A 27828-nucleotide genomic window follows, 5' to 3' on the forward strand; every position below is an offset into this window, starting at 1 on the left:
TTTGCAGAGGGTGACTGCACAGCCCCGGGGTCACCTTCCACCCGCGTCTCCCCAACAGCCAGCTGCCCCGGACAAAGCTCTGCGTACACCACAAGGAGCCATCTGCTCAGCTGCCCCGTCCCCAAGCGCCTTCCGCATTTGGGGGAACCGTGACTGCCCCCTCCGCCCCACCTTCCAACACCTCATGCCGTCTGGAGAAGTAGGCCACCTGCTGCCAAGGGGGGGGCGTAGGTTTCTTTGAACGGTCAGAGGTCGTGGATGAACGGACGGACGGAGCAAACGGCGCACCGCGAAGACCGCAGGGGCGCGGAGCACAGTCCCGTGTGGGGAGTCCCTAATGCACGGGAGACCGACGCCAGCCAACGTGCTCATGAGCTGCTTGCAGGGAGCAGTTGCTCCTCCTGGGTGTGGGCCTGGGGGGGCGGGAGGGGAGGCTGGCCCGCTGGAGGGCACACAGTTTTCTGACTCTCCCCTCCCAGGCTCTGCTTAATCAAATCATCCAAGAGTTGGTGCAGAAAGAGGGTTTAGAGAACCAACACTCCAATTTCAAATGAAAAAAAAAAATGATGAGGCCCCCCGGGGGGCGCAGTCTGTGCATCTGACTCTTGATCTCAACTCAGATTTGGTCTCAGGGTCATGAGGTCAAGCCCCACATTGGGCTCCACACTGAGCGTGGAGCCCACTGAAAAGAAAAGAAAAGAAAAGAAAAGAAAAGAAAAGAAAAGAAAAGAAAAGAAAAGAAAAGAAAAAAGAAAAGAAAAGAAAAGATCTAAAGCAAAACAAAATGGAAGCCACCCTCTGCCCTGGAGCCTCTCCCTGTCCTGACCTGCCTTCCTCCCCCAGCGCCCGTGCCCGAGGCGTATTACACAGCGAGGCCCATGCAGCTGGGAAGGTAGCACACGTATGATGGAGACACGGTGTCTGGGTTCAATTCCTGCCTTTGCCACTTAGAAGCCGCACGAACTCAGACACAATTTTTTTTCGACTTTTTTTTAAAAAATGTTTTGTTTATTTATTCCCGAGAAACCCAGAAAGAGAGAGAGAGAGAGAGAGAGAGAGAGAGAGAGAGGCAGAGGGAGAAGGAGGGTCCGTGCAAGGAGCCTGATGCAGGACTCGATTCCAGGACCCTGGGGTCACGCCCTGGGCTGAAGGCAGATGCTCAACCGCTGAGCCTCTGGACAACTCCACTCTCTCATTTTACAAAAGCAGCTTGTGGGGAAGCTTTCATTTGAACGATGGGTTTTCTGAATTTAAAATAAATATGCAAAAAAAATTTTTTTAAATAAATAAAAAATAAAATAAATATGCAGCAGGGCGCCTGGCTGGCACAGGTGGTGGAGCATGTGACCCTTGATCTCAAGGCTCAGAGTTTGAGCCACATGCTGGGCGCAGAGCTGACTTAAACAATAAAAATAATAAAAAAAGAAAACGTGAAGGAAATCCATCACATTCAGTGACCGCCCAGGATGACCTGCGCTGCATCTCCAATCCTCTTCTGTTCCTCGAGAACATTCTTGAGACTCGGGTTTTCTTGCCCATAAACGTTAAGGCAAAGCCAACAGCCACCCCTGGAGGTTGCTCTGAAGCCAGTCCCCGCCTCCCTTGGAGACGCCGAGCGGGGGCTGCAGCGCCTTGTCCATCCCGAGCAGCCTTCCCACGGGGAGCGGGTCCGCAGGAACAGCCCGACAGCTGGGGAATCTGTGGCGGCCCCTTGCTGCCACGGCCGGTGTGGAGGGGAGTGTAAGTGCGTCCCGGTCCTTGCACTCTGCAGGCCCTGGGCTCGTCACCACGCACTGGGGCCGCGCAGCAGGAACTCGGAGGTCCCTTCCCGGCCTCAGTGCGGCCGCCGCGGCCGCCAGGAAGACCCGGAGGCCCGAGTCCCAGTGGCTTCTGCATGGTGCACCTGCTAACGCGACGAGAATGAAGCCAAGTGGGGGGGCCCATCCGGGTCTGGAGCGGCTGGAGCACGGCTGGCCGCCCGGACCCCAACGCCGGGGGTGCAGGCAGGGACCCGGGGACCGTGGAAGCCCGTGGTGTGGGACGGAGGGGCACACGGCGCCTCCGCGGCCTCCGTTCAGCCCCCGTCGGGCCGCAGAGCTGCGAATCCTCTGCGCTCGGCCGGCCGCGCAGCTGCGGGGCCCGACGGCCGGACGCCCGGGCACGGAGGCCCCCGGAGAGGTGGGCCACAGGCCGTCCGCTGTGTAGCGACCCTGCCACCCTGGTGCCACGCCGCCTTGGGCAGGAGCCCGACGCGGTTCCCCGAGGGAGCGCCCGCCACGCGCGCCCACCTCCCCAAGACGGAAATCCCAGCGACTTCCAATTGCCGTCCACACCGGCAGGTCTCCGTCACATCACACACGGTTTCCGTCTTCTCTGACACGTAGTTTTGGGAGGAGTGACCTCGTGAGGGCCAAGGAAGGTGGCCTCACACGGGACGGCGCCAGAGGCCACGAGCACCCCGCATCCCAGGCTGTGCGGCCCAGGACCGCGGGCTTCTCGCCGGCCTCACCTGCGTCGGGGGGACAACGCTCGATTTTGACACAACGGGCTTGATTATCCCCAGCTTGCTCCACACGGACGCCACGCGGCTCTCTGCCAACACCCACCCTTCCCACCCACAGGCCTGTTTTCGGGTTCCCTGGACTGGGGCCCATCTGCCCCGCGCAAGGACTCTGCTATTCAGCAGCCTTTCCCAGCCTTCAACCCGTGAGCGGCCAAAGTATTCAAAACATTTTGGCTGCCCAGAGGATACCTACGGCTCAACTTTTATTTTCCCTCTTTTCCCCTTTACCTCCCTTCACTCCTTTCTTCTTTCTTCACCTTCCCCACCCTCCACCTCTGGCAGCCACCAGCTTTTTTTTTTTTTTTTTTTTTTTTTTTTTTTAGATTCCACATAGAAGGGAGATCATGCGGTCTTTGTCTTTCTCTAACTTATTTCACTTAACATGATGCCATGAGGCTCCATTTTGTAACAAGTGGCAGGATTTCATTCGTATTTATGGCCGAATAATCCCCTACTGCACATACGCAAATATATGTAGATATTCGTACACACAGACTTACATGCATACACAAGCTTGTACATTATGTGTACATGGACAGTTTCTTTATACATTTGTCTGTAGGTTGTTGGGTGTTTCTATACCTTCCCCATTGTAAGTAATACTGCAACGAACATAGACATATATTTATCTTTTCTCGTGCTTTTATTTTCTCTGGATGAATACTCAAAAGGTAAATTGCTAGATCATCTGCTGGTTCCAGTTGGAACTTTGGGAGGAGCTGTTTTCCCCAGTGGTCACGCCAATTTACGTTCCCACCAACAGTGCACGAGGGTTGCCTTTTTTCCACACGGAAACTCGTTATTTCCTCTCTTTTTGACAATATCGATCCTCACAAGCGTGAGGTGGCATCTCAATGTGGTTCAGGTTCGCATTTCCCTGACCACGAGTGACGCTGAACATCTGCGCATGTTCCTGTTGGCCATCTGTATGTGGTCTTTATAAAAACGTCTATTCAGACCTTCTGCCTGCTATTTAATTGGATCGTTTGGCTTTTTGCTATTGAGTTGTAGGAGTTCTTTATATATTTTGGCTATTAACCCCTTACCCCATGATGTGCAAGTATCTCCTCCTCTTTGGTGGGCTGCCTTTCATTTTGTTGGTGATTCCTTTGTTTTGCAGAAGCTTTCTAGCTTAAGATTAAAAAAAAAGATTAAAAGATTAAAAAAAAATCATCACCGAGACCGATGCGAAGGAGCTTACTGCTTATGTTTTCTTCTAGGCATTTTATGGCGTCCGGTCTAAAGTGCAAGACTTTAACCCATTTTAAGTTAATTTTTGTGTAATGGTATAGTGGCCCAATTTTCCCAACACCATTTACTAAAGAGACTATATTTTCCCCATTGCACATTCTTGGCTCCTCTGTCATACATGCACAGGTTTATTTCTGGGCTCTTTATTCTGTGCCATGAATCCATGTATCTGTTTTTTATGCCAGTCTTATGCCATATTAATTACTACGACTTTGTAACACAATTTTAAATCCAAGGCCATGATGCCTCCAGCTTTGTTCTCCTTTCTCAAGATTGCTCTGGGTGTTCAGAGTCTTTCACCGTTCTCTATAGATTTTATGATTATCTGCTCTATCTATCTGAAAAATGGGATTGTGATCTTGACAGAGATTGCACTGAATCTGTAGACTGCTTTGAGTCATACGGACAACTTAACAATATTGATTCTTGCAGTCCATGAGCATGGAATGTCTGTGCATCTGTTTGTGTCTTCTTCAATTTCTTTTATTAATGTCTTACAATTTTCAACATGTAGGTCTTTCACCTCCTTGGTTGAATGTATTCCTAGCTATTTTATTCTTTTTGATGGAATTGCAAATGAGATTGTTTTCTTAATTTCTCCTCCTGATGGTTTTTTATTAGTGTATGGAAATGCAACCAACTTCTGCATATTGATTTTGTATCCCGTAACCTTACTGTATTGACTTATTGTACTGACAGCTTTTTTGATGGCATCTTTAGGGTCTTCTCCGTAGAATATCATGTAATCTGCAAATAGTGACAGTTTTACTTCTTCCTTTCCGATTTGGATGTTTTTTCTTTCTCTTCCTTGCCAAATTGCTATGGTTGGGACTTCCAGTACTGTGTTGAATAATAGTGGTGAGGGGGACATCCTTATCTCATTCCTGACCTTAGAGGAAAGTCTTTCAGCTGTTTCACCACTGAGTATGATGAACACAGGCACAAAAACCCTCAACAAAACTTTAGCAAACTGAATTCAACAACACATTAACCGGATCACACACCATGACCAGGTGGGATTTCTTCCAGGGATGAAAGGCAAATCAGTCTATATGATGCCCCACATCAACAAGATGAAGGACAAAAGTCATATGATCATTTCAGTAGATCCAGAAAAGGCATTTCACAAACGTCAACTCCCATTTATGATAAAGACTGTCAACAAAGTGGGTACAAAGGGCACGTACCTCAACATAATAAAAGCCACATATGGCAAGTGGGTTAACTCTTACCTTCCTTCTCTCCGCACTTCTGGAATTTGTATATAGAATATAAAAAACAATCCAAAGAATCATTTGGGAAGAAAACACTATTAAGTCAAACATCCTTTAAAATGCTTTCTCATAGATATTAAATAAAATGGAAAAACCAGGATAATCTATACAGCTCAGAGTCAACATAACCTGGTGCATGTCTTATTCCTGTTTAGGGGCTTTTCTCCTGCTACAAAGTAAAGTTCCAAGAGGGGCAGACCATGGCTTCCCTGCTAGAGGGATTTGGTTTCCTGTTCTGGTCCAGATGGGTCAATATATATATATATATTTAAGTATCAAGTCCTTTCTTGTAGGGGAATGAGTCATGCTCTTCCTTAATGGTTGGCACTGAAATCCATATCTTAGCTATTACAATCTTATTTTTCAGGGAGTTTTCTCCTGTGAGTTCAGCCCAATAAATCATTAAGGGAAAGGCCATGGATAATGGAGAGGAAAAGGAACAAAGTAAAGGCACCCTTCAGGGACTTCATACTGTGGGGTGTAAGCTCCACCAGACCAGCGGCTGTCAGCTCGAGGAGGTCAGGTCGGGGACAAGGCTAAAACCCTGTGCATCCACAACACCACCGACACTCATTCCTTATATTCAATGTAAAAGGATAATGTGATCCTATCTCACATGCACATCTGGGAGAAGAATAAAGCGAGAAGGAAACTCATAATTTGAGGATCTGAGTGTCCACTCAAAACCAACGCTGTGAAAAAATAATGCCTAAATAAATAAATAAATAAATAAATACCAACGCTGTGACGAGTGATTCTGCTATCCATCTCTAATTATTGTAAAGTAAGATTAATAGTTGTTTGTTGGCGATCTCCTCCTCATCTCAGCCTATTCGCCTTGTGTCTGATTGTCGTTGTGACCCTGGGGTGCTGCACTGTTGGCTGGGACGGTAGGATCTGCACACACTCCAACCAGACGCCAGGACTTCCCCCGAGGGGGATGCAGGGACACCCCCACTGCCGGGCTCACCAGGGAGCTCCAGTGTCAGAGCAGCCCCTAGTTTCCAGGTGGCCAGTGGATGCCCTTGACTTGGCCTCCAGAATGAGCTCTGCCCTCGCCCGTCAGGATGTGAATGTGGGCATGAGGCCCTGGGTGGGGTCAACACCCTACAGCCGAGGGCGTCTCTAGCCGTCCCAGCCTGAGGGCTCCACGCACCGTGACCCAGGCTCTGGGAGGGCTGGGCTTCCCCACGGCGACCGTGGAGTCCACCGCACTTACTCACCCAGAGGTCAGTCTTGAGCAAGACATAATGTAAGTCCTGTTCTTCTCAAGCGAGCCCAGATGGCCGTGTTTTCCTTTGCGTGCCATCTCCTGTGCGTCTGCACGAAGAGCTTTACAACCACAGCGTGGTGCCCCCCAACGGGGGATCGTTCATCCACGTGCAAAGGACGCGGGGAACTCTGCTCAGAAGGTGCTTCTAGGCGAGACACACATGGGTCAACCTGAAACTGCCAGCTTCCTGTTTAAGAGAGATCGCCTCAAAAAAGGAAGGCTGGGGAGTCATTTTTGTTCCCATTCCTCAAATCCATCCATTCTGGCAAACCGACTCTACCCTCTGAGAACAATCGTGTGATCACATCTCCCGACAATGTGAGCGGATCTTTTGACGTGGCTAGTGAGGAATCCGGACGCGGTTGCTGCTCAAAGATTAAGGAGAGCATTTCGGTTCCAGTGGGTGTAGTTAAACAGCTGCTGGCAATCCTATCGGCCTCACCTCTCCGGAGCTAGAGCAGATGCTCTTAGGATGGCGCGATCCTGGGGTGTTAATGGGGAGGAGACAACTGAGCTGCTCAGGACGGCCCTGCTGCCTGGCAGTGGAGTTAAATGGGGTCCAGCAGCCGGGCTCCCGTCTCCGCACACCAGGCTGCCCCCTTGGAAAGGCTTTGCCATGACCCTCTGTTGTCAACACTGTGTCGAGGGATGAGGGAGAGAGAAGGTGCAGCCAGACCTGCTATCCCCATTGTCTTTCTTTCCAGACTTGTGTGGAATCCAGGGCAGGACCACGTATGGGGTTGACCCCAGCCAGCAGAAGGGCACAGAGTGTGGTCCCCGCCACACTCAGGGGACCCACCTGGCAGGCCGGCCCACACTCAGGGCAGAGCTCCTCCCACGCTCTGGCCAGAAAGGAGAGAATATTCGTGTTCCCGTTCCAACACCATCCTGGGCAACAGGTGGGGCAAAGTTCCCTTCCCAGGAGTTCCCTTCCCTCTGTCTACTTTCTCTCTTACCTTCAGGGCACGGCCACCCCACAAGACATGCCCTTAGCTGAACCCCTTGGCCAGAGCACAGGGTGGTGGGCGTTGGGCGCCTGGGACTCTCGAGTCCGTCTGGAGTAAACGACCCCAGGAGGGACAAAGCGTGCCAAGTTCACGCCAACTAATCCCCGGGAAGGGCGGGATGTCGGAACATATGGATCCAGCTTCTGTTATGTGAGGTGATGGGAAATGGCCATTCTCTTGGTCACGGTCTTCCGTGAATGCCTGAGGGACGGCACTTCTTTAGAGGAAAAGCTGCAGAAGCTATTTAGTGGGGATCGATACTTCCGCCAGCAAAATACTGGGTCCCCTAAGCTGCCTGACGGTTAAAAGCATCAGAGCAATTCTGGGACATTTCTCTGCAGGCAGGATGTCTTCGTAAAAGGAGCAAACCAGGAGCACCCCCACTGGTCGTATTCGATTTTCTCTTAATGAGGCTCAGTGAGGGCCCTGGGAGTGAGCCGTGGTCCTCCGAGGCTTTTGCTGTAGGACCGTCTCAGGAGCAAGGGCTGTTTGCAGACACGTGAACGCATGGACCGTGCTGCTTCCTTGTGACAGGCAGCTTTAATACTGGCGAGTTTAGGAAGCCAGGACTTTCGGAAAAGCTTGTGAGCGAAAAGGAAATAAGCCCCTGTGTAGATCAAGATGTTTAATACACGCTGCCTACGCTCAAGGAGGTCGCGATCCTGATGGAGAGCGTGCCACAGCCCAGGGGTCTGGGAGATGAGCCCCGAGCCCAGCGAGCCCCGTGCCAGAGAGGAGACACAGGCCAGGTATGGAGGCTTGGCGGGCTATGCAGAGGGAAAGCCAAAAAGTAAGCCGTACGTACAACGCATTTGGAGGGCTGGGGCCAGGGGACCTGCTACATGGGAGGCTCACGGGGAGGACTCCGGGGAGGACGCCAGCAGAGAACTGTGGGCGGAAGACGTAAACCCGCATGATGTGTACGCGTGAGATGCTTGCTGGGGTCTGATGGGCGATTTCAACTCAGGAAACTCAAGCATCCCTTCGGGGGGAAATGCTAGTCACATAATTCATGAAACCCTAGTGGCGAGGCAAGCAAGGGTTCCCCTTTCAAACACGCATGCACATCTCTTGCCATCTCCACGGTGGCGTGTTCTGAGCTGCCTGGGACGGTTAGTTTAACTGTGGCTCGTCAGGAGTAAGATCTCACGCGTGCAGCACTTAAGACAAGTGCATTCCCCCAAACCAAATAGGGCCTCTCACGGGGACTGGCTGGCGAGCGTAGGGTTAATGCCACGGGCTGCATGAGGCAAGGGAATGAGAACCCGGGCCGCACACCCGCGGGGAGCTCATCCGAGGGCAGACCGGGACGACGCCATCCTGTGATGCAGACGCAGAGGCAAGGTGAGAACAAATCTCTGTGCGTGACATCGGACCGTGTTTTATACTCGTATCACATCAGGGAGGCTCCTCTGTACCCGCAAGTGACTGAGTCGATGGGTGGAGGAATTCAAACTGAGGACATCTCTCTTGTGGTGAAGGAAGCCTCGAGGAAAGCAGGGCAAATTTTTTTTTTTTTTTTTTTTTTTTTTTTTTTTTAAGAAACAGGAAGCACAGGGCAGCTCAGGTGGCTCCGTGGTCGAGCGTCTGCCTTGGGCCCAGGGCCTGATCCTGGAGACCCGGGATCGAGTCCCACATCGGGCTCCTGCAGGGAGCCTGCTTCTCCCTCTGCCTGTGTCTCTCATGAATAAATAAATAAAATCTTAAAAAAAAAAAAAAGAAGCAGCGGGAAGCACAACTGTGGTCCTACCTCGGCTCTCTGGGTTGAGCTAACGCCCCAAAGCATTGTTCAAAAGCACTCAGTCCTCATCTGCACGTTCATCATCACTTCTGTCTTCAGCTACCGTGTTGTACAAGAGAGTGGCCACAAAATTTAGGGTCCAAGGGGCGCCTGGGTGACTCAGTCGGTTCAGCATCCGACTCTTGGGTCAGCTCATGATCCAATGCACATCTCTTACCATCTCATGATCCTTGGGTCAGATCATGAGATCATGGGCATGATCTCAAGGCTGTGAGATCGAGCCCCGCTTCAGGCCCCTGCACCGGGCGTGGAGCTTGCTTGGGTTCTCTCTCTCCCTCTCCCTCTCCCTCCATCCCTCCCCCATTGCGTGCATGAACGCTGCCAAAAAAATAAAAATCAGTATCCAAATACGATTATCATCCAAGTGGTCCAGGGAAAACACCACACTGCAAAGAATACAGGGCAACGGCCTTTCGAGGCCTTGTCTTCGACAGAGCAGCACCGTCGCACTCCCCGGAAGGGCATCAGAGCTGACACCTGCAGGGGGAGGGAACCCGGAGGAGGAGGCCCTCTAAACTCCGGGTGTCCCCAGTAGCAGCAAACATGGGGAGGCATTCATTCTCCACATATTAGCCCGGGAGATGCTTCTAACAAGTCTCAGAGGTAGGTCATCAGGGGATTCCCGTTTTGCAGGTCAAAACCCGGGGCGCAGGCGAGTGGCCAAGGGGCACTGGGTTTCTGGAGCGTGCTCTATCTTCCCCAGCATGAAACTGCAGAGGTTAGGGTGCCAGCCTCTCCCCTTCATCGGGGCCAGAGGCTCAACAGCTTTTTCATGGGAAAGAGTGTCACTGCCTCAGGGCCCAGAGGCCCCGGCGCCCGGCTTGGGTCTGCGGAGCGGCTCCTCCCAGCGCCCATCTGACGATCCATCCGCAGAGCCCAAGGTCCGGGAAGGACGTGGCCTGCGGTGCACACATGGGAACAACACCCCTGTGGGGCTGCTGACCCGCGGCCCACCAGACCCCCTGGGCCTCCCCACGTGGACCACCACGGACTCTGATCACAACAGTCTCCAACCCAAATGCATCATTTACGTCCCAGGTCTGTGGCCTGTGCGACAGGCCACCAAGATCTCTACAGATGTTGCTTGTCGGCTGCCCTCCCACCCAGGCCTGTGCCACCTCTGGTCGGGAAGGTCTTTGTCTGCACAGGCCCACAATGGGGCCGAGCTCCCGTGCCCGGGACGCCCACGGTCCCCTCTGTTCTGGGCACCGCAGGCCGGAAACCAGGTGCCCGGCGGAGGGAGTCCTGTCGCCTCTGGAGTCCTGCCCGCCCTCCTCGGGGTCGGGGGATTACTGACGGGACCGGCACGGTTAAGCAAGCAGAAAGAAGCCGGGTAAATATGCCAGTTTCTAAAAAAGAGATTTAAGCCCCAAGTGTTCCAAGTGTCCCTTCCATGACCTGTTGAGACGACGCGAGGACGGAAAGGGCAGGCCGTCGGGGTCGGTGGCAGGTGACCTGCCATATGCAGCTGGCCCTAAATGTCTCAGTCGAGAGGTCGAAGGCCCTACACCAAAGTGACAAGCAATCATACCCCATGAGTTAGTGGGGCGATGTCCCAGCTGACTCGGGGCCCGGAGGAGTAGAGAGACCCAGGGCCGGGAGCTTTCCTCAGGAGCAGAGAGAGACCCAAGAGCCAGGCACGCACTTGGCTCACGGCGGGTCCTGGGGCGCTCGGGGCGTTCGTGCCCGGGGTGGCCTCCCACTCGCTCGCCTACGGCCCACCTGCAGCCGGTCCTTCCGCCACCTGCTCAGGTGCTTTCACCGGCTGGGTTTAGAGGAGCCACTTCTGCTCACGCGTCACACGATCACGCGACAAACCACCCCCGCCCGAACTTAAAAAGTCATGATTTTTAATCCACAGACACTACAACCAGGTCACGGAGATGCAAGAGGCGTTAGAGGAGATGCTGAAACACACCCCAACCCCTAAGCCCAGGCGCCAGCCCCCCCCCCCCCAAGTCAGAGCCTCACTCCCTGGCTGGGCCGCAAGGGTCTCCGGCAGGACCCTGGGTGCGCCGCAGGCCCCCTCCACGGTCACGGCTGCGAACACCCGCCCTGGGCCCCGGGGGTCAGGCCCGTCCCGTGACCTGTTCCACAGCAGCCGCCCTCGGCTCTTGGACTCCACCCCTGGGCCCGGGCTCGGGGAGTCTTGGTCCTCAGCTGCCGCGGCCCCTGCCAGCTCCCAAGGCCCCAAGCCGCAGGCCCCGCAAGGACGTCCTTGCCCCGGGGGTGTGAGCAGGCCAGGCAGGGCGGCCCTCGTGGGTCTTTCCGGAAGGCGGGGCTGGCTGTCCTCTGTCCCCCAGCGTCCTGTGGTCCCATCTCCCAGGGCAGCGCCTCCACGACCATCTGCCCAGCGAGGGGCTGGGGCCTGGGGCGGGCGGAGAGGATCGCGCCCTGAGGTTAGTTCAGGGAGGCCTCTCCTCTTCCTTGTGCCTTCTGGCCTCCTCCCTCCCCTTCCTCCTCCCTCCCTCCTCCTCTCTCCCCCTCCCCTTCCTTCCTCCCCTCCCTCCTCCCTCCTCCCCTTCCTCCTCCCTCCCTCCCTCCCTCCCTCCTCCCCTTCCCTACTTTTTCTCAACATAAACTATGCTAATTCTGTGAATCAAGATGCTGACTTTAAAAAAATCATTCCGTCCGGCGCTAAATAATGTAAAACTACCATGTGTGGTGTCTGGACAGACACCCACTCGCTACCTTCATTAAAACACAAAACCCTCAGGGGGGGGGCGACCCTCCGGGAAGGAAGGAAGGAAGGAGGGCGCGGGCTATGTCAGGCTACGGAGGCAGCTTCATCTCTGTTTGTTGTGCTTCTTAGCAGTTCACAGGACGGTAGGAAGCGAGCGTGGCTCCCTGTGAACAGCTGTGGGCGGACGGCACCTGACTCTGTGCTGTGACTCTACAGATCGGGACCACGCTGAAAAATTTCCCAAAGGAGAGCCCCTCGCAGTGTGCTTCGTGTTGAAGGAGCAGAGCCCAAGCCCATGGAGGGGAGGGGAGGGGAGGGGAGGGGAGGGGAGGGGAGGGCAGCGCCAGGCCGCAGCCCTGCTCACTGCGAGTCCAGGCCGGCCCGGACAGCTTCCCGGGAAGAAAAGGAAGGAACCCAGATAGAGGTGGGGGGAAGTTATGATGGAAAAATCAAGGTGGCCCTGCAGAGACGTCCTAGGTGCGGGCCTGGGGGGCAGGTCCCCGACAGCGGCAGGAGCGGGGGGGGGGTGGGGGACTGGCATGTGGCGGCTCTGCCCCCGCCCACCGGCCCAGTGAGGCCCGGACAAGCTGGAAGAGAAAGGCGTGCAGCTCGGAGGCCAAGGGCGGCCCAGGATTAAGCTCATTTAACAGAAGGTGGCGTCTGCTCCTCCGTGACCAGGGACCTGGTGGCCCCGGAATGCAGGGTCCCTGTGGACGGCTCGGGGTCATGGAGGGCACAGGCCTGGCCCCCTGAGCATGGAGCTGCCACCTGCTGGGAGGGGACGGACGCCAAGGGCCGGGAGCCGCCTTCCCTGCACCTGCACCGGTCGGGCCTCAGGAGCAGTGTCCGTGCCACCCGCTGCAGGCCGCCGGGCCGTCAGGGGGCAGGGAGCGCGGAGGACGATGCAGACGGGAGCCAGGGGGCAGCCCCACGTTCCTTGGGCACAGAAGGCACACGGGGACATCTTCCAGCGCTCACCCTACAAGCATTACACCTGCAGCCGAAAGGTGAGGAACCTGCGTGTCTTCTTTTCAGTCTGAGAACCCAGGGCTGGCATCAGGCGCCACCCGTCGCCTTCAGCTGTGCCCTTTCCCCTCTGAGAATCACATGCTCGGGGCCCGGGGCTCAGACGGCGGAGGGCCCCACGCTGGATTTCGGCTCAGGTCCTGACCTCAGGGTCCTGCGTCGGGCTCCACACTGGCTGTGGCACCTGCTTAACACTCTCCCCCTCGCCCGCCCTCTGACCTCCCAGCACGCTCACACTCTGCACACCCATGCACTCTCACTCTCTCTTGCAAATAAATAAAATCGAAAGAAAGAAAGAAAGAAAGAAAGAAAGAAAGAAAGAAAGAAAGAAAGAAAGAAAGGATCCAGGAAACCCCCCAAGTCCCAGGGAGCCGAGCGGGGGGTCCCCATCCCACTCCTACAACTCGCCCCATGCCGGGTGTCCCCTAATCCCGAACACGAAGGGCTGTAGGGAGGCTCGCAGCCCCGCAGGCCGCTCCTCACGCTGGCGTCCACCCCACAGGGGCTCCACGTCACAAACCCGTGCCTCGGCCTCCCCCTCGGGACACAGCTTCCTTCAGGACGTTGCAAACACAGGGAAGGGGAAGCTTCTGCAGGCCCAGCCCGCGGGGAGACGCTGACCCCTCGTGGTGGCAGGGACTCAGCACAGCCTCCCCGGAGTCCGTCTGCACCGTCTTCCGGCCCCAGAGGGATGGGACCGGGGTGGGGTGGGTGGGCAGGGGGGGTGGGGTGGGGGGGCCCCTGCAAGGACGCATCCCTGAGAGCCCGGACTCAGGGCAGCTGAAATTAGGCCATTTGCTTTTAGCTGTTTTTTGTGACGTCCTAAAGAGCTGGTGTGCTGGTGGGCGTCCCCGTGAAGGTCTGGGCTCCCAGGGCAGGCCTGGCTGCTGCGGTGCACCCGTCGGGATGGGTGGCTCCATGGGGACCCCCCCCCATCCTCCAAAACAGAGCAGGGCTTTGGAGGTGGAAGCCACTTCGTACCAGGACACAGGATTTCCCCACCTGCCTTGTAACAGAGTAAGTGGGAAAAGGGCCCAAGGTAGCTGTACGGGGTTTGTTTTTGATTTGGTTTTGCTTTTTTTAATCGAGATAGTGATTTTTAAAAATCAGCCACTAAAAGACTTTCTAACTCCTTGGTAACCACCCACGGTGCGATGGCATCTGAGGTGGCTCACCTGGATAGACTCTACCTTGGTCAAATTTATGGAATCTGGCAGGTTTTCTTTTTCTTTTTCTTTCTTTCTTTCTTCTTTCTTTCTTTCTTTTCTTTCTTTCTTTTCTTTCTTCTTTCTTTCTTTCCTTCTTTTCTTTCTTCTTTCTTTCTTTCTTTCTTTCTTTCTTTCTTTCTTTCTTTCTTTCTTTCCTTTCTTTCTTTTCCTTCCTTCCTTCCTTCCTTCCTTCCTTCCTTCCTTCCTTCCTTCCTTTTTTTTTTTTTTTTTTAACAAAGGCAAGGGGCTCATGAAAGGTCAGTTACCACCTTCGTTTGATGACTCGCCCAGCGGCCCACAGCTGGAAACACGACCAGGATGAGCACTGGGCTCACTTTTCTCCTCCCGCAGAGCACTGTTCACTTTACGGGACCGATGGGGTGTTTTTGTGCAGGGAACTACAAATCAACTCAGGAACCTCCTTCCATCAATGAGCGTGACCCATCGCTGCTGCGTGACTTAGGGACAGGACAGGGGACGGAGACAGAGCCCTGGGAGCCATGTCCCTTCACCACGAATCACATCGGTGGTGGCGGACCACGTCCCCTCGCGGTGTCTTGGGTCCAAAGGTGAGACATGAGGGGACTGGGTGTGCTCCCTAGATACAGAAGGGAAGGTTTCCCAGAAAAATGCAAAATCCCAGGAAAACCGCTTGATGTTATATTGATCCAACATAAATTTGGATTATATTTACTGGTTCAAGGATGCTGCGATTAAGAAAACGAAGATGATTCTTTGACTAGAGCAAACTATCGTTTACCTCAAATTAACTACCTTTCCAGGGAAGATCTGAAATCCTTGGCCATCCTCATTAGGATATTTTCTTTTAGGGGCACCTGGGGGGCTCAGTGGGTCGAGCAGCCAGCTCTCGATTTCAGTTCAGGGCATGATCTCAGGGTCATGGGGTCAAACCCTGCACTGGGCACCACGCTGAGCATGGAGCTGCTGGAGATTCTCTGCCTCTCCCTCTTCTTGTGCGCGTGCTCTCTCAAAGAAATAAATCTTTTTTTTTAAAGGTATTTTATTTTAATGCACATCTATTCTCTTCAGACTCTTATGGGGAACCACTCCTATTTTCTCAAGGAAAGAATAAGTAATAGTAGTATCTGCAGACTTTCTAACAAAGCTCTGAACAAGTTTACTCACATTTCGGAACGCTTCCCAGCGTGTTAGGTGAGCTCTGTAACTGCTGGTTCTGCAGGGTAAGGTCCTGTTGCACCCACTATACGGACAGGAAACGTGGGGCCAGAGGGGTCCCCTCTGCTGTGTGGGACTGCAAGTCTTGCTCTCACACCCCAAGGCCAGGGTGAGCAGCTACACATCACTGGCTTGGGGGAGATTCATCAAAACAAGAGCAGAGGGCCCATGAGAAAAGTTCCGTCACCAACACAACGCGCTTGAGAGCGCGAGCACAATATCACACATAAGTAAGATATAAGGGACATAAAAAATATGAACATGAGGGGCACCTGGGGGGCTCAGTCAGTGAAGTGTGTGTCTTCAGTTCAGGTCATAATCTTGGGGTCCTGGGGTCGAGCCCCACATCGGGCTCCCCACTCAGCAGGGCGTCTGCTTCTTCCTCTGCCTCTGCCCTCTCTACTCATGCTTGCTCACGTGCTCTGTCTCTGTCTCTAATAAATAAACACAATCTTCTAAAAAAAAAAAGAAAACTGAACGTAAAATACTTCAGCAAACATAAGCAGGTGTCCCGATCTGGTCAACCACTTGGCCTCGGGAGGCCGGCAGGTGGAGGAGGACGGAATGTGATCACAGAAGGAAGCACCGGCCTGGCACAGGCTGGCACGCGCTGGCCACTGTCTCCATCTGCCACCATTATTTTATTAAGTGCCGTCCTGCCCTATGGCTTCAAGCCCAGTCAACTCTTCTCTGGAGGCCAGTAATTAATCTACCCGCTGCAAGGGTAGCTTCATTTATTAGCTTTGGTTTCCAGTAAAAATCACCCTTCATTTAAAAAATGAAAAAAATTTCACCCTGGAAAACACTCCGTATCAGTATATCGTGCTCTTCCTCCTTTTACAGCTTCCGTGGTCCAGAGGCAGACGGACCACAGAATTGACTGACAAGTGGAAGCTCACTGGGGGTTTAACTTCTCTGTCTCATTATGAGCGAGTTGGAGTACTTTTTCATTTATTTATGCACCACTTACATTTCTTTTTCTGTGAACTTTCTATTTTTATATTGGTCAGGATGTCAGCTTTCTTTTTTTCTTTCCTTTTTCTAATTAAAGTAGATGCACGATGTTGTATTAGTGTCAGGTCTACGACGCTGTGAGTCGACGAGTCTATATATTATTCAGTGCTCACCACAAGCGTAGCGTCGCATTATTCACTGTTATCACAATGTTGTACTTTTCATCCTTGTGACCAGAAGCCTGTAGGTCTTAATCGCCTCCACCTACCTCACCCATCCCCCCGCCCCCTCCCCTCTGACAACCACCACTTTGTTCTCTGCATTTATGAGTCTGTTTCTGTTGGTCTTTTATTTGTTTCTGTTTCTTTTTTAGATTCGGCGTATAAGTGAATGGATAGAAAAGCTGTACTATACGTACACATGGAATATTAGTCAGTCATCAAAAAGAAGGAAATCTTGCAAGATTTCCACATCCACATCCATGTGTATGGACCCCAGAGGGTATGGCACTAAGTAAGGTAAAGTCAGAGAAAGACAAATGCCCCATGATCTCACTTATTTATGGTTGTCATTGCTTTTCTATTTCCAAAAGCCCCCCTCCCACATTTGTCACTTGGATTTTTACTTTGCTTATCGTATTCTCTCTCCCTCCCTCTCTGTTTTGTCATTCAAGAATTTTTTTTCCCTCGAAGTCAAATTCACCAGTAATTTTGTAAAGTATGCCATATGCTCAATTTATGGATGAATTCACTCCTGTTTTCTGCTGGTACTTGCATGATTTTGATTTTTTACATTCGTATTTCTGTTTATTTTTTTATCCTAGTATTTATGATTGTATATGATTTTATCTTTCTCTGTAGGGCTAGTCAATGATCTCCGATTCCTGTATAAATACGTTTATTTCCTTCCACCGATTTGACGTGTAGCCTACATTGTATATCAGTCTCGGTCTTCAACTGGCTCTGGGATTTCTATCCAGTTCCATTGAGCTATTTGTGGTCAGTACAACACAGGCTGAATTACAGAGGCTTTAGGAGCTATTTTAAAACCACTTAGGTTTATCCATCCTCCTTGTCTTTCAGAGTTTTCCTGGCTAGTTATTGCTTGTTTGTTTTTCCAAGTAAACTTTATACCTAATGTATTTAGTTCTACAGCAAAACCCGATCCACATAATAATGTTGACTCTTCACATCTAAGAACATGGCATGTCTTCCACGTGTACAATTCTACTTTTGTGTGTCTTTGTGGTATTTCATAATTTTCCTTATATATGCTCTGGATATTTCCTATAAAGTTTTTGCCTAAGCTCTATCTATTTACCTATGTCATGGGTACGTTTTCTTATGCAGCACTGAGACAAAAATATTCACACAATTAGCAATGCCCACTACAAATTTTAGGCTGCCATTCATTGCTGTAGAAAAAGTTATTAATACCTGGCACATTTGTAGTAAACAAGGAGGTCTGAGCAGCCAAGCCCTTTAGTGTAATTAAATAGATTCCCCAATCAAACACACATGTAGCCTCTAGAGTACATGAAATAGGAAAAGGCATTTTTTCCCATAATTTGTGGCCCAAATTGAAACTACAACTGCAGACTAATGAGTCAATGGACATTTCAAATCATTCTCAGTTGATTTCAGTCTGTTTTATAGCAAAGCAAACAGCATAGCGGATGTGGTCATGGCACATAAAGACTTGCTTAAGATTATACAAGTAAAGAAGAGATTTTTTTTTAAAAAATCATTATATAATTTTACTCAGGGTTATTTGAAAAGAGGTAAGAACTATAAACATTTCTGTGGGTGAGCTGCTGTACCCGGGTCGAGTACGACCTTAGCTCCTACCACATGTGAAATCCTTCAGATTGGGAACCAATAAGATTTGTTTGTCTTGACAGTTGAGAGGTGATTTTTCACAGAGCATTAAAATGTGGCCATTAAAAGGGAAATGTAGCATTAAATTTGGGGCATTAAATTCATTTTTTAAAATATTTTATTTACTTATTTGAGAGAGGCAGAGTGAATGTGTGGGGGAGAAGGCAGGGGAGAGAGAACCTCAAGCAGACTCCGCGCTGAGCCTGGAGCCCAACATGGGGCTCGATCTTACAACCCTGAAATCATGACCTGAGCAAGAACCAAGTGTCAGACGCTTCACTGACTGAGCCACCCAGGTGCCCCTAAACTCATATGTTTTTAAAATGATGCGTAAGGAATCAGAGCATCTCAACACAGCTCCTGTTAGATTCAGAAATGAGAGAACCGTCATGCAGACACATAATAACACACTTACTTAAATTTAAAAGCATAACTTGACTTTTTAAACCAAAATTAAATTTGATTTGGCTTTATAGTTGGGCAATAAAGGCTTATTTTGAGGGACACCTGGGTGGCTCAGAGGTTGAGCGTCTGCCTTCAGCTCAGGGCATCATCCTGGGGTCCCAGGATTGAGTCCCACATTGGATTCTCTGCATGGAGCCTGATTCTCCCTCTGCCTGGGTCTCTGCCTCTCTCTGTGTGTGTTTCTCATGAATGAATAAATAAAATCTTTTAAAAAAGGCTTGTTTTTTTTTAAAAAAGGCTTGTTTTGCTATTGAGTTTAAAGGGCAGACATTATCCATAAACTGAATTAGCTAAATCTATAATCCTAAGACCTTAAGAAAAAGAGATTTAAAGTCTGAGATAAATATAAAAAAATAGTGAAAGGGAATAAAGGGGAAAGGAGAAAAAAATGAGTGGGAAATATCAGAAAGGGAGACAGAACATGAGAGACTCCTAACTCTGGGAAACAAACAAGGGGTGGTAGAAAGGGAGGTGGGTGGGGGGTGGGGGTGACTGGGTGATGGGCCCTGAGGGGGGCACCTGATGGGATGAGCACTGGGTGTTATGGTATATGTTGGCAAATTGAACTCCAATTAAAAAAAAAAACAACTTAGAAATCTGTATAAAATTTGGCCAAATGTGTAAATAAAGATTAAAAAATAAAGTTTGAGGTAAGATTTTTTAAAATTTCATTAAAAAACACTATATTGGCCAATGTGAGTGAATGCTGACAATATTTCAACTTCCTCGAACCTACGGATAATATATTAGGCTTAGAAAGTGCCTGGGGAGTGAGGACATTAAACTGAATGTTCTGGTCATTTTACAACATACACCTATATCAGATCAGTATGTTGGGTGCCTGTAAATAATATCATGCTACATATGTCAATTACAACTCAACAGAATAATAAAAAGAAACTGGGAAAAAAAAACTGGTCAGCTTTGCCATTCCTTAGCCCCCACCAGCATGCCAGTAAAATTAGTTGCTGTGAATTCTAAGTTGAGACTACTGAGAAACATAACAAGGATAAAAACAGGAGTATGATGTCAAATCAGTCATTTTTACTTTTTAAAATGTTAACTAGAAAACAATTTCAGTAATTATAGCAAATTGTAATATTTCTTTATGGATATCTATAGAATGCTTCATAAGCTAAAAAATTCTTTCACGTATATTTGATTTCTACATCCGTTTCTATTGTACTTGTTTCTTTAAGAAAGATGTTTTCAAACATTACTATTATTTTATTTTATTTTTTAAAAAAGGGTGCCTGGGTGGCTCAGTTGGTTGAGCATTTGACTCTGGATTTTTGCTCAGGTCATGATCTCAATGTCCTGGGGCTGAGCCCCATGCCAGGCTCTGGGTTCAGCAGAGAGTCTGCTTGAGAGTCTCTCTCTCCCTCTGCCCTTCCCCCTGCTGGCATGCTCTCTTTCTCTCTCTCTAAAATAAATAAATTAATCTTTTAAAAAAAGAAAGTGTCTCTAAGTCAAGAGTACAACTGTTATTTGTTGTTAAATGTTGGTTAAGTTTTTTCTTAAACTTTCCAGAAGTAACTTCAGTGTGAATGACTGGCGAATCCCTTACAAGACCAATGGCTTTCAAGTCTTCGCTACTGATAGATTTGAAAGAGAACCTAATCAGATACAGATAGAAGGGCATTCAAGTCATTTTCACGGTACAGGACTCTGTGAGTAACCAGAAGGGGTGCAGGGACCTGAAAGGTAACAGAACTTTCCCATCCTCATGAACTTGTTCACATAAGATGTTCTCCAAGCTTAATATAAATTAAAAGAGTCACAAATTTAATGTGGAAGCTTATCTAGTTTCATCCATAAATTACAGTCATTAATGGATCTATGAAATAGATGAAAAAAAAAACCCTTCATCCTATTAAAAGGTGGCATCTTTTTCAAAAATTAATTTTTCATGCTCAACAAGTATGTATCAGCGGTCATAATATATTCATACCATTTTTATGTATTTGCAGCTGTAATAAGAACTTAATCTACAAGAATGTTTTCCTACTTTACAGCTTTAGGATCACATGAAATTTTAAAAATCTAATTTAAATAGACATTTTTATCTTAGATCACATTTCACATCAAATCTTTATAAAAGACTTTTAAGTATAAAATATATATTAAATAGAATAAAATAGTGCCGGATGACTGGTAGGAATATGAAATCAAGAAAAAGAATAATAATGCAAAATTTCTTACGGCTATGGAAGAATCTACCCATATAATTTTTAAGTCATGATATCAAACTTTTTAGCTACACTTTAAATGTCAATATTTTTAAGATGCAATGAACTATTTTCCTTCAAATATTTAATATTGTGAAGAGAGGTTTTACATGCCAGCTTGGAAATATGGGGCATAGGTAGTTTTTAAAAAATCCTTACGGGGATCCCTGGGGTGGCTCAGTCTGTTAAGCATCCGACTCCTGATTTCAGCTCAGGTCATGATCTCAGGGTCGTGGGATCGAGCCTGTGTCAGGCTCTGTACGAAGCATGGAGACTGCTTAAGATTCTCTCTCCCTCTCCCTCTGCCCCTCCCTTGCTGCTCAAACACCCATGCTCTCTCTCGAAAGAAAGAAAGAAAGAAAGAAAGAAAGAAAGAAAGAAAGAAAGAAAGAAAAGAAGGGAAGGGGAGGGGAGGGAGGAAGGAAGGAAGGAAGGGAGGAAGGAAGGAGAAGGAAATGGAAGGGAAGGGAAGGGAAGAAGGGAAGGGAAGGGAAGGGAAGGGAAGGGAAGGGAAGGGAAGGGAAGGGAAGGGAAGGGAAGGGAAGGAAGAAAGGAAGATCCTTCGAAGTATAGTTGCAGAATTCAGGAACTGGTAGATTCATGATGGAAAAGAGGGCCGTGTGGCCCCCAAGCCATCAGCTGCTCCTGAAGGTAGGGAGGCGATTCCAGAGGGCATAAATTCAGTTCATCTAACCAAGGACCTCCTGACCGCGTAGACAGTACAGAGAAGCAGGAAATCGAACACCCCACGTCTTCCAAACTAGCACGGGCGCGTTAACGGGCAGCCCTCCGCAGCCTCGTGCCTCGGTCTGGACTAAACATACAACAACCAAACAGCTACACGCATCTACACTTCCGTTTTCTAGAAGGCCCGTGAAGCAGTGAGAAGCCCACCGGTTAGCAAGAAGCACCTGCAGGGTTAGTACTCACGTTCGAGCCCCTTCCCAAAGCGGACTGCGAGGCGTCCTCATCGCTGTCCACCCCGGCCTGCGCGGTCCGCTCGGCCTGCAACACAGACACGCACGTCAGCTCCGCGGCGAGGTCGGTCCAGACAAAGAGTCACCGCGGACCCTGGCCTGGATGTGGGAGGCCACGGCCACGGCCCTCGGTGCAGGAACCTGGAAGCCCGTGACCCAAGGGCTCACTGAAAACCAGTGCGGGAACCCACGCTCCACGGGCATGTCCGTCTCTTGTCTTTTTTGCTTAGAAAAGCCCATCTTTAAGCTTAGAGAACATGCGATATGAAAAACAGTACTTTTGTGGATCTGGGCGGAAGGAATTTGCTCGGAAAACCAATTAACTAACCGGTGTGGGGAGACTTCTGAGTTTTACATTCAGTTTACCATCTCACTGCTCATCGACTGAGCACGTACAGGAATAATTCACCAAACGTCTTGCTGTCCGTCCACAGACGATAAGCGATAATGGCATCTCACTTCATCGTTCAAGCGAGCTGGCCACCAGTGCAACAGAAAGGTACGCTGGCCCTGGGGTGCCAACCTGACTCCCTCCCCCCAAAATGAGCACCTTTGGGGAGATGACCCAAGAATCCCATTGTTAGGCTACGTCCCAGGGTGATTCTTAGGTACTTTTTCAGAATAAATAATCTTAAAATCGTACAGAATTATCATGTTATAAAAACAGTAAAATAGGAAGTTTTAAAAGAAGGAAAGACATCTACCTCAGCCCAAATGATATTCCTTAAGTGTATCTTCTGTTGAGATTTTACACACACACACACACACACACACACACACACACACACACACACAGATGAATACATTTCTTCGCTTTAAGGAGATGTTATAAAGACCCACATTAGCTGGATTGCCTAGCTATTTCCCCATTAGTATTTTGTGCTCTTGAGACATTTGTAGACTATCTGGCATCATGACATTTTAGAAACCATTGAAATGATGATTTCCTGCAAACCCTCTCCGTATTAATGAAGAAAAGTGGCGTCCTGGACGAGTCAGGCATGGATGGTGTGACCACGCAAGGAAGAGTCAGGGTTCTGGAAAAGACGGGCTGGACTGACGGTCACTGGCCCCCGCGGCAGCTCAGGGGTGTGCAGCCCTCCTTCCTTCACCTGCAAAATGAGGTGGGCAGTGCCCCTCGCCAGGCTTCCAGAAGACTAACTGAAGCTGCACTTAGCATGGCATTTCACACCACGGAGGGAAAAGAAACAGGGAATAAAGAAGTTGGTGCCCCAAACACCAAATAATCCGGTGAGGATCTGCTCAAAGAAAAGAAGTCTAAGGCAATGTAAAATAAGCGGGAGGATGAGAGGACACGCATTAGGGAGGAAAAATCCGCCCCGCTGGCTGAGAGGGAGCCGGGGCAGCCAGACGGGAGTCCCTGCAGCCCGTGGCCCATTCACTCCCAGGGTCCTCCCGTGGTTGGACCTGTGGCCTCTCCTCACGGACCCTTGGAGAGGGAGACAGTCTCCGGTCTCCCATATTGCAGGCAATCTTATTTTGCTTAAAACTAAAATATTTCTCGATTTTTTTTTTTTTTAATAAACTGGCTTTGCTGGCAGTTTCGTGTCCCAGAAAGAGGAAGACACAAGAGGACTCTTGTGATCTCGGGGTGAGGAAATGGTAGGTTTCACCGCCAACTGGGACCTCCAGGGTCAAGGCAGACAGCGGGGAACCCGTCCTGGCAAACTGGACCTCCCGAATCTCAGGAACCAGGAAACCCAACACGTATAGAGTGAAGGGAGATTCAAATGCAAAAGACTGAATCTGTCTTTGAAGGGAGGGGAGGGGAGGGGAGGAGGAAGAGGGAGGAGAGAGAGGAGAGTACAGGGTGGGAAGCCAGGATGGGGAGAAGAAAATGCCAAGGATCTTTTTTTTTTTTTTAAGATTTTATTTATTCATGAGAGACACACACACACACACACAGAGAGAGAGAGAGAGAGAGAGAGAGAGAGAGAGAGGCAGAGACACAGGCAGAGGGAGAAGCAGGCTCCATGCCAGGAGCCCAATGTGGGATTTGATCCTGGGACTTCAGGATCACGCCCTGGGCCAAAGGCAGGTGCTAAACCGCTGAGCCACCCAGGGATCCCCAATGCCAAGGATCTTAAGAGAAACACGTTGAGCAGACTTTCAAAGGACCCGTGGGAAGGTGACGATATAACCTATCACAGTAAAAGGAGATTCACGAACCAAAATCCCAGCATCAGGCCGCGCGGAGAAAGCCAGGACCTTGGCTTCCAGGGCTGGGGCACACCATGAACCTTGTCCAAGGGCAAAACGCGGGGCTCCAGTCTGACCCCCGGATCTAAGCCCCGACCCCAAGCACTGTACTGCCTTGCACTCCCCATCCTCCCCAGCAAAGGGGCCTGAGTCCTCCCATCAGCCTCGGGGAGGCCGGGAGATGAGAGGTGCGGCCAGTGCACGGGTGCTCAGGTGCCCCCCTGCCGTGGCCAGGCCGCGCTCCCTCCGCTCTCACCTGCGCACAGGTGGGCCCGCCAAACCGAGCTGCCGGCATCGGAGCTTCCGCAGGCCAGGACGGCTTAGTCGTTTTGCAAGTGAAGGGGGAAATACCCGACACTAGCAAAATACACCTGTGGCCAAATATAGTCGGTGCAGGAGCAATTTCTTTTCTTGGTAGTGGGAAGGCGTTTATGGTTTGGGGGATGTCAGAGGGACCGTAAAAACCCTTCATCTCGGGGATCCCTGGGTGGCTCAGTGGTTTAGCACCTGCCTTCAGCCCAGGGCCTGATCCTGGGGTCCCGGGATCGAGTCCCGCTTCTCCCTCCACCTGTGTCTCTGCCTCTCTCTCTCTCTCTCTCCTCTCCTCTCCCTCTCTCTCTCTCTCTCTGTGCGTGTGTCTCTCATGAATAAATAAATAAAATCTTAAAAAAAAAAGACCTATTGAATGAAGACCAAGATGATCGATCAATAAAATTAACTCATCACGCAGCACATTCCAAACCACTGGAGACCCCAAAGGCCGCCTAAACGTTACTAGCCGGGGACCCGTTCAACGAGTGCGCTCTTCTCCCCCGAGAGGCCCAAGAGCTCCTCCGCGGGGCTTCGGGTGCCAGACAAGCTCCGAGGGTGTTTCACTGGTAGGAACGTGGACTGTGCTCTGCACACACAGCTGCCCCGCGCACGCTCGTCCACTCACCAAACCGCGGGGTGCTTCCGAGCCGCAGCTTCACGCCAGGGGCCCCGCGCAGGCAGAAAGCTCGTGGCTTCGGTCCCCGCGGCAAATACACCCCTGCCACCCTGCCCTAGGGATCCAGCGAGGAGGCGTGTTGGCCTCCTTAGTGCATGTGGACAAGCGCCTTTCGCCCGAAGGAATTCATGTCCCCCCAGAATATTTAGAAGATTCCAAAACGCCCCAGGGATCTGTGTGGACATCGTGCAGAATCATACGTGTGTTTCATCCATTACCTTGCTGCTGCTCCTCTTATTAACTTTGAAGAATCCCAGAAACTTTTTCTTCTCTTTATCTGTCTCATCATTGCCAAGTGACGATTTTCTAAAGGTTTCTGGGGAAGGAAAAAAAAAAAAAGGTCTGTTATTATCAGCATCTGAAACGAGGTTAAAGAACTCCTTAAAAATCTCAACAAATGAATCCTCTGCTCTTAAACTTGTAGTTTTTATAAGGCAGTGAAAACACCAAGTATTTTTTTTTTTTTTTCGGAGCGTTTCGAGCCACCTCAAAGCCTCCGGTCTCATTGGTGAAATCACTACAAGTTCTTAGGATGCCCAGGGATTTGGGTGGCATCGTTCTCTGGGTGGCATGGAACCCTGCATGTGATGAAAAAACAGCCACACCACAAAGTCCTGGGGCAGTACCATCCCCTAGAAAAGGAAAGTGAGCCAGACATGCAGCTTCACACTCCTTGCAGGTGCAGCCTTCCTCATGTGCTCCACGTAATCCAACAGACCTAAAATATGATCATCGCATCATACAACCCATGGGAAAATTATTAATGAGATGTTTTAAATTCACTTTGGGCCCGAGTCTTCCAAACGCAGGGTGCAGGTCACGCAGCACAACTGGGCTTGGACCGGCCACACTCCCAGTGCCCAGGAGCCACACGTGGCCCTGGGGACCCGGACGTCTGTGTAAAACATCTGCTTTAGGAATTAGGAGCGAGGCGGAAACACGGACTAAATAAAATAAACCCACAGCTTTCCGGCTCGGGGAACCCCGCTCGTCTCTGGAACATGGAACGGCAGCGAGGGTTCCCCGGGGTGGTGTTGAAATAATCACGCGTGACCCTCGAGGATTCACGTTTCCAGATCCGCCTTCCTCGACCTCAACCGCAATGTTCTCCTCGGTCACGTTCTCGAGGGGGCCCGTTCTTCCTTCATTGATTGTTCTGGGATTCTTTTTTTTAATTTTAATTTATTTATTTATTTATTTATGTATTTATTTATTTATTTATTTGATTTTTTTTTTTTTTTTGTTCTGGGATTCTTGAGCTCCCGAGCGTCACTCTTCTCTCTCTCTCTTGCTGTTTCGTCCTCATGAGACGTTCCCAGCTGGAAGGAGCCCCCCGGTGCCCCAGCTGGGGCCACCGAAGCCCCCCGCTCGTCAGGCGGTGGGGCTGAATCAGGTAAGTGCCCCGCTGTCCTGCATGCCACGGGCTTGCTGACACGCCACGGCCACTCCAGCCCCCGGTTCTCCTCTTCCAGGGCACACAGGGACGGCGACAGGGGAATTGTCTGAGCAACGAGCTTCCCCAGCCCACCGCCAGCCGCTGCAGGGCCAGGTCTCCAATCTACCAGTGGAAGGAGGAAGGAGCCGGACTGGGACCATACCACGCAACTACCAACGCGGACAACGTGCCCACCAGTGACCTTCCGTATCTGCTGGCCTAGGATTTCAGGCTCCAGTTAGAGAACACACACGTTAGCGTGTTAGCAGTCAAGGCATTGCTATGGCTACTGTGTCCCCAACAAGGTAAAAGCCAAACAGCTCCATTCACGCAAGTCATCGTGTCAGTGGCAAAGGCTCGCTCTCAGCAGGGGGCCCGGGCTCCGGGTTATGTGCAGGCGGCTCCGGCAGACCAGGGCACCCTCCACATCACGCGGCATCCAGGCCAGGGAGCAGGGAGGCTCCAATCACGAGGCATGCATCCCCGCACGCACACGTGTGCACATGGATTTCAAGGCCAACCGCGCTGAAATCCTGCACGCGAGGCTCAAAGCCTCGAAGATTAATATAAACCATGCCACAGGGTAAAGCTGCATGTGGTGAACGGCGGCATACGTGAGTATGTGTATTTATAACCGGTCACGTTTCCAGGACGGAGGGACGGGTGACACGGATGTAGCAAGACGCCTGCCATCACAGCACCCCAGGTGGACAAGAGGGCGGGGTACTGGCGCACAGGTGGTTACACGAACCGCAGAAACGACAGATGTCCCAGAATCGAGGCTCTTTCTCTCCCTGAACAGCAACAGAGGCTGGTCGCCAACCCCAGGGGGCTGGAGGCCCAGGGGCAGGCCCGAGAGGTACCCCCCTGTGTGGCCGTGGGCTGAGGCTCTCTGGAGGCAGCAGGGGCCCCAAGCAGAAGGTGTTGCACAGAGGGGCGAGGGACTGGCGGTTCTGTAGTGACAGGTGCCGCCCGTGAGGCCTCGGGGACGCTGCAGGAGGCCTGGCCTGAGGGCAGAGCAAGAGCACCCAGTGTTCCTCAGTGTCGCCATCAGGCAAGGTGCTTGCCACGCATCAGAGCGGTCACTGGCCACGGACACACAGCCAGGCGGAGTCCTAGGCCCAGAATCCACGGCTCCAAACACACGACGACCTGAGTACAAAGACTGTTTTCTTTCAGTTGACCCTGATTTACTGAAAGTTCAACAGTCATCTGAGTTTAGGGGCAGACGTGCTCCATCCCTGAAAATGCACACACTGTGGTGAGGACGAGTGTGACTCGGAGAATAATAAAGACGAACTGCACAGTACAGAGGGCACAGGACGGGGGCAGGGGCCCCGGAGACCAGCTAATCCGAACCGTGCACTTTTCCAGATGAGCCAGTGGAAGGTCAGAGCCGTT

The 27828-nt window shown here is 50.8% G+C and overlaps 1 protein-coding gene across 6 annotated transcripts in view; it reads right to left on the reverse strand.

Moving 5' to 3' along the window:
* The window catches only part of COBL (cordon-bleu WH2 repeat protein), a 244651-nt gene that overhangs the window by 105714 nt on the left and 111109 nt on the right, over window positions 1-27828 (reverse strand). For 3 of the 6 annotated variants that reach the window (XM_055300769.1, XM_055300768.1, XM_055300770.1), the window contains 2 exons: window positions 25211-25308; window positions 21738-21812 (listed from right to left, as the gene is read on the reverse strand). In XM_055300769.1, coding sequence (XP_055156744.1) covers window positions 21738-21812; window positions 25211-25308 — 173 coding nt within the window. The remainder of the gene's footprint in view (window positions 1-21737; window positions 21813-25210; window positions 25309-27828) is intronic. The other 3 variants (XM_055300773.1, XM_055300771.1, XM_055300774.1) reach the window with 1 other exon arrangement.

The sequence above is a fragment of the Nyctereutes procyonoides genome, unplaced genomic scaffold, assembly GCF_905146905.1.
Source record: "Nyctereutes procyonoides isolate TBG_1078 unplaced genomic scaffold, NYPRO_anot_genome, whole genome shotgun sequence".
In the NCBI taxonomy this organism is placed as follows: domain Eukaryota; kingdom Metazoa; phylum Chordata; class Mammalia; order Carnivora; family Canidae; genus Nyctereutes; species Nyctereutes procyonoides.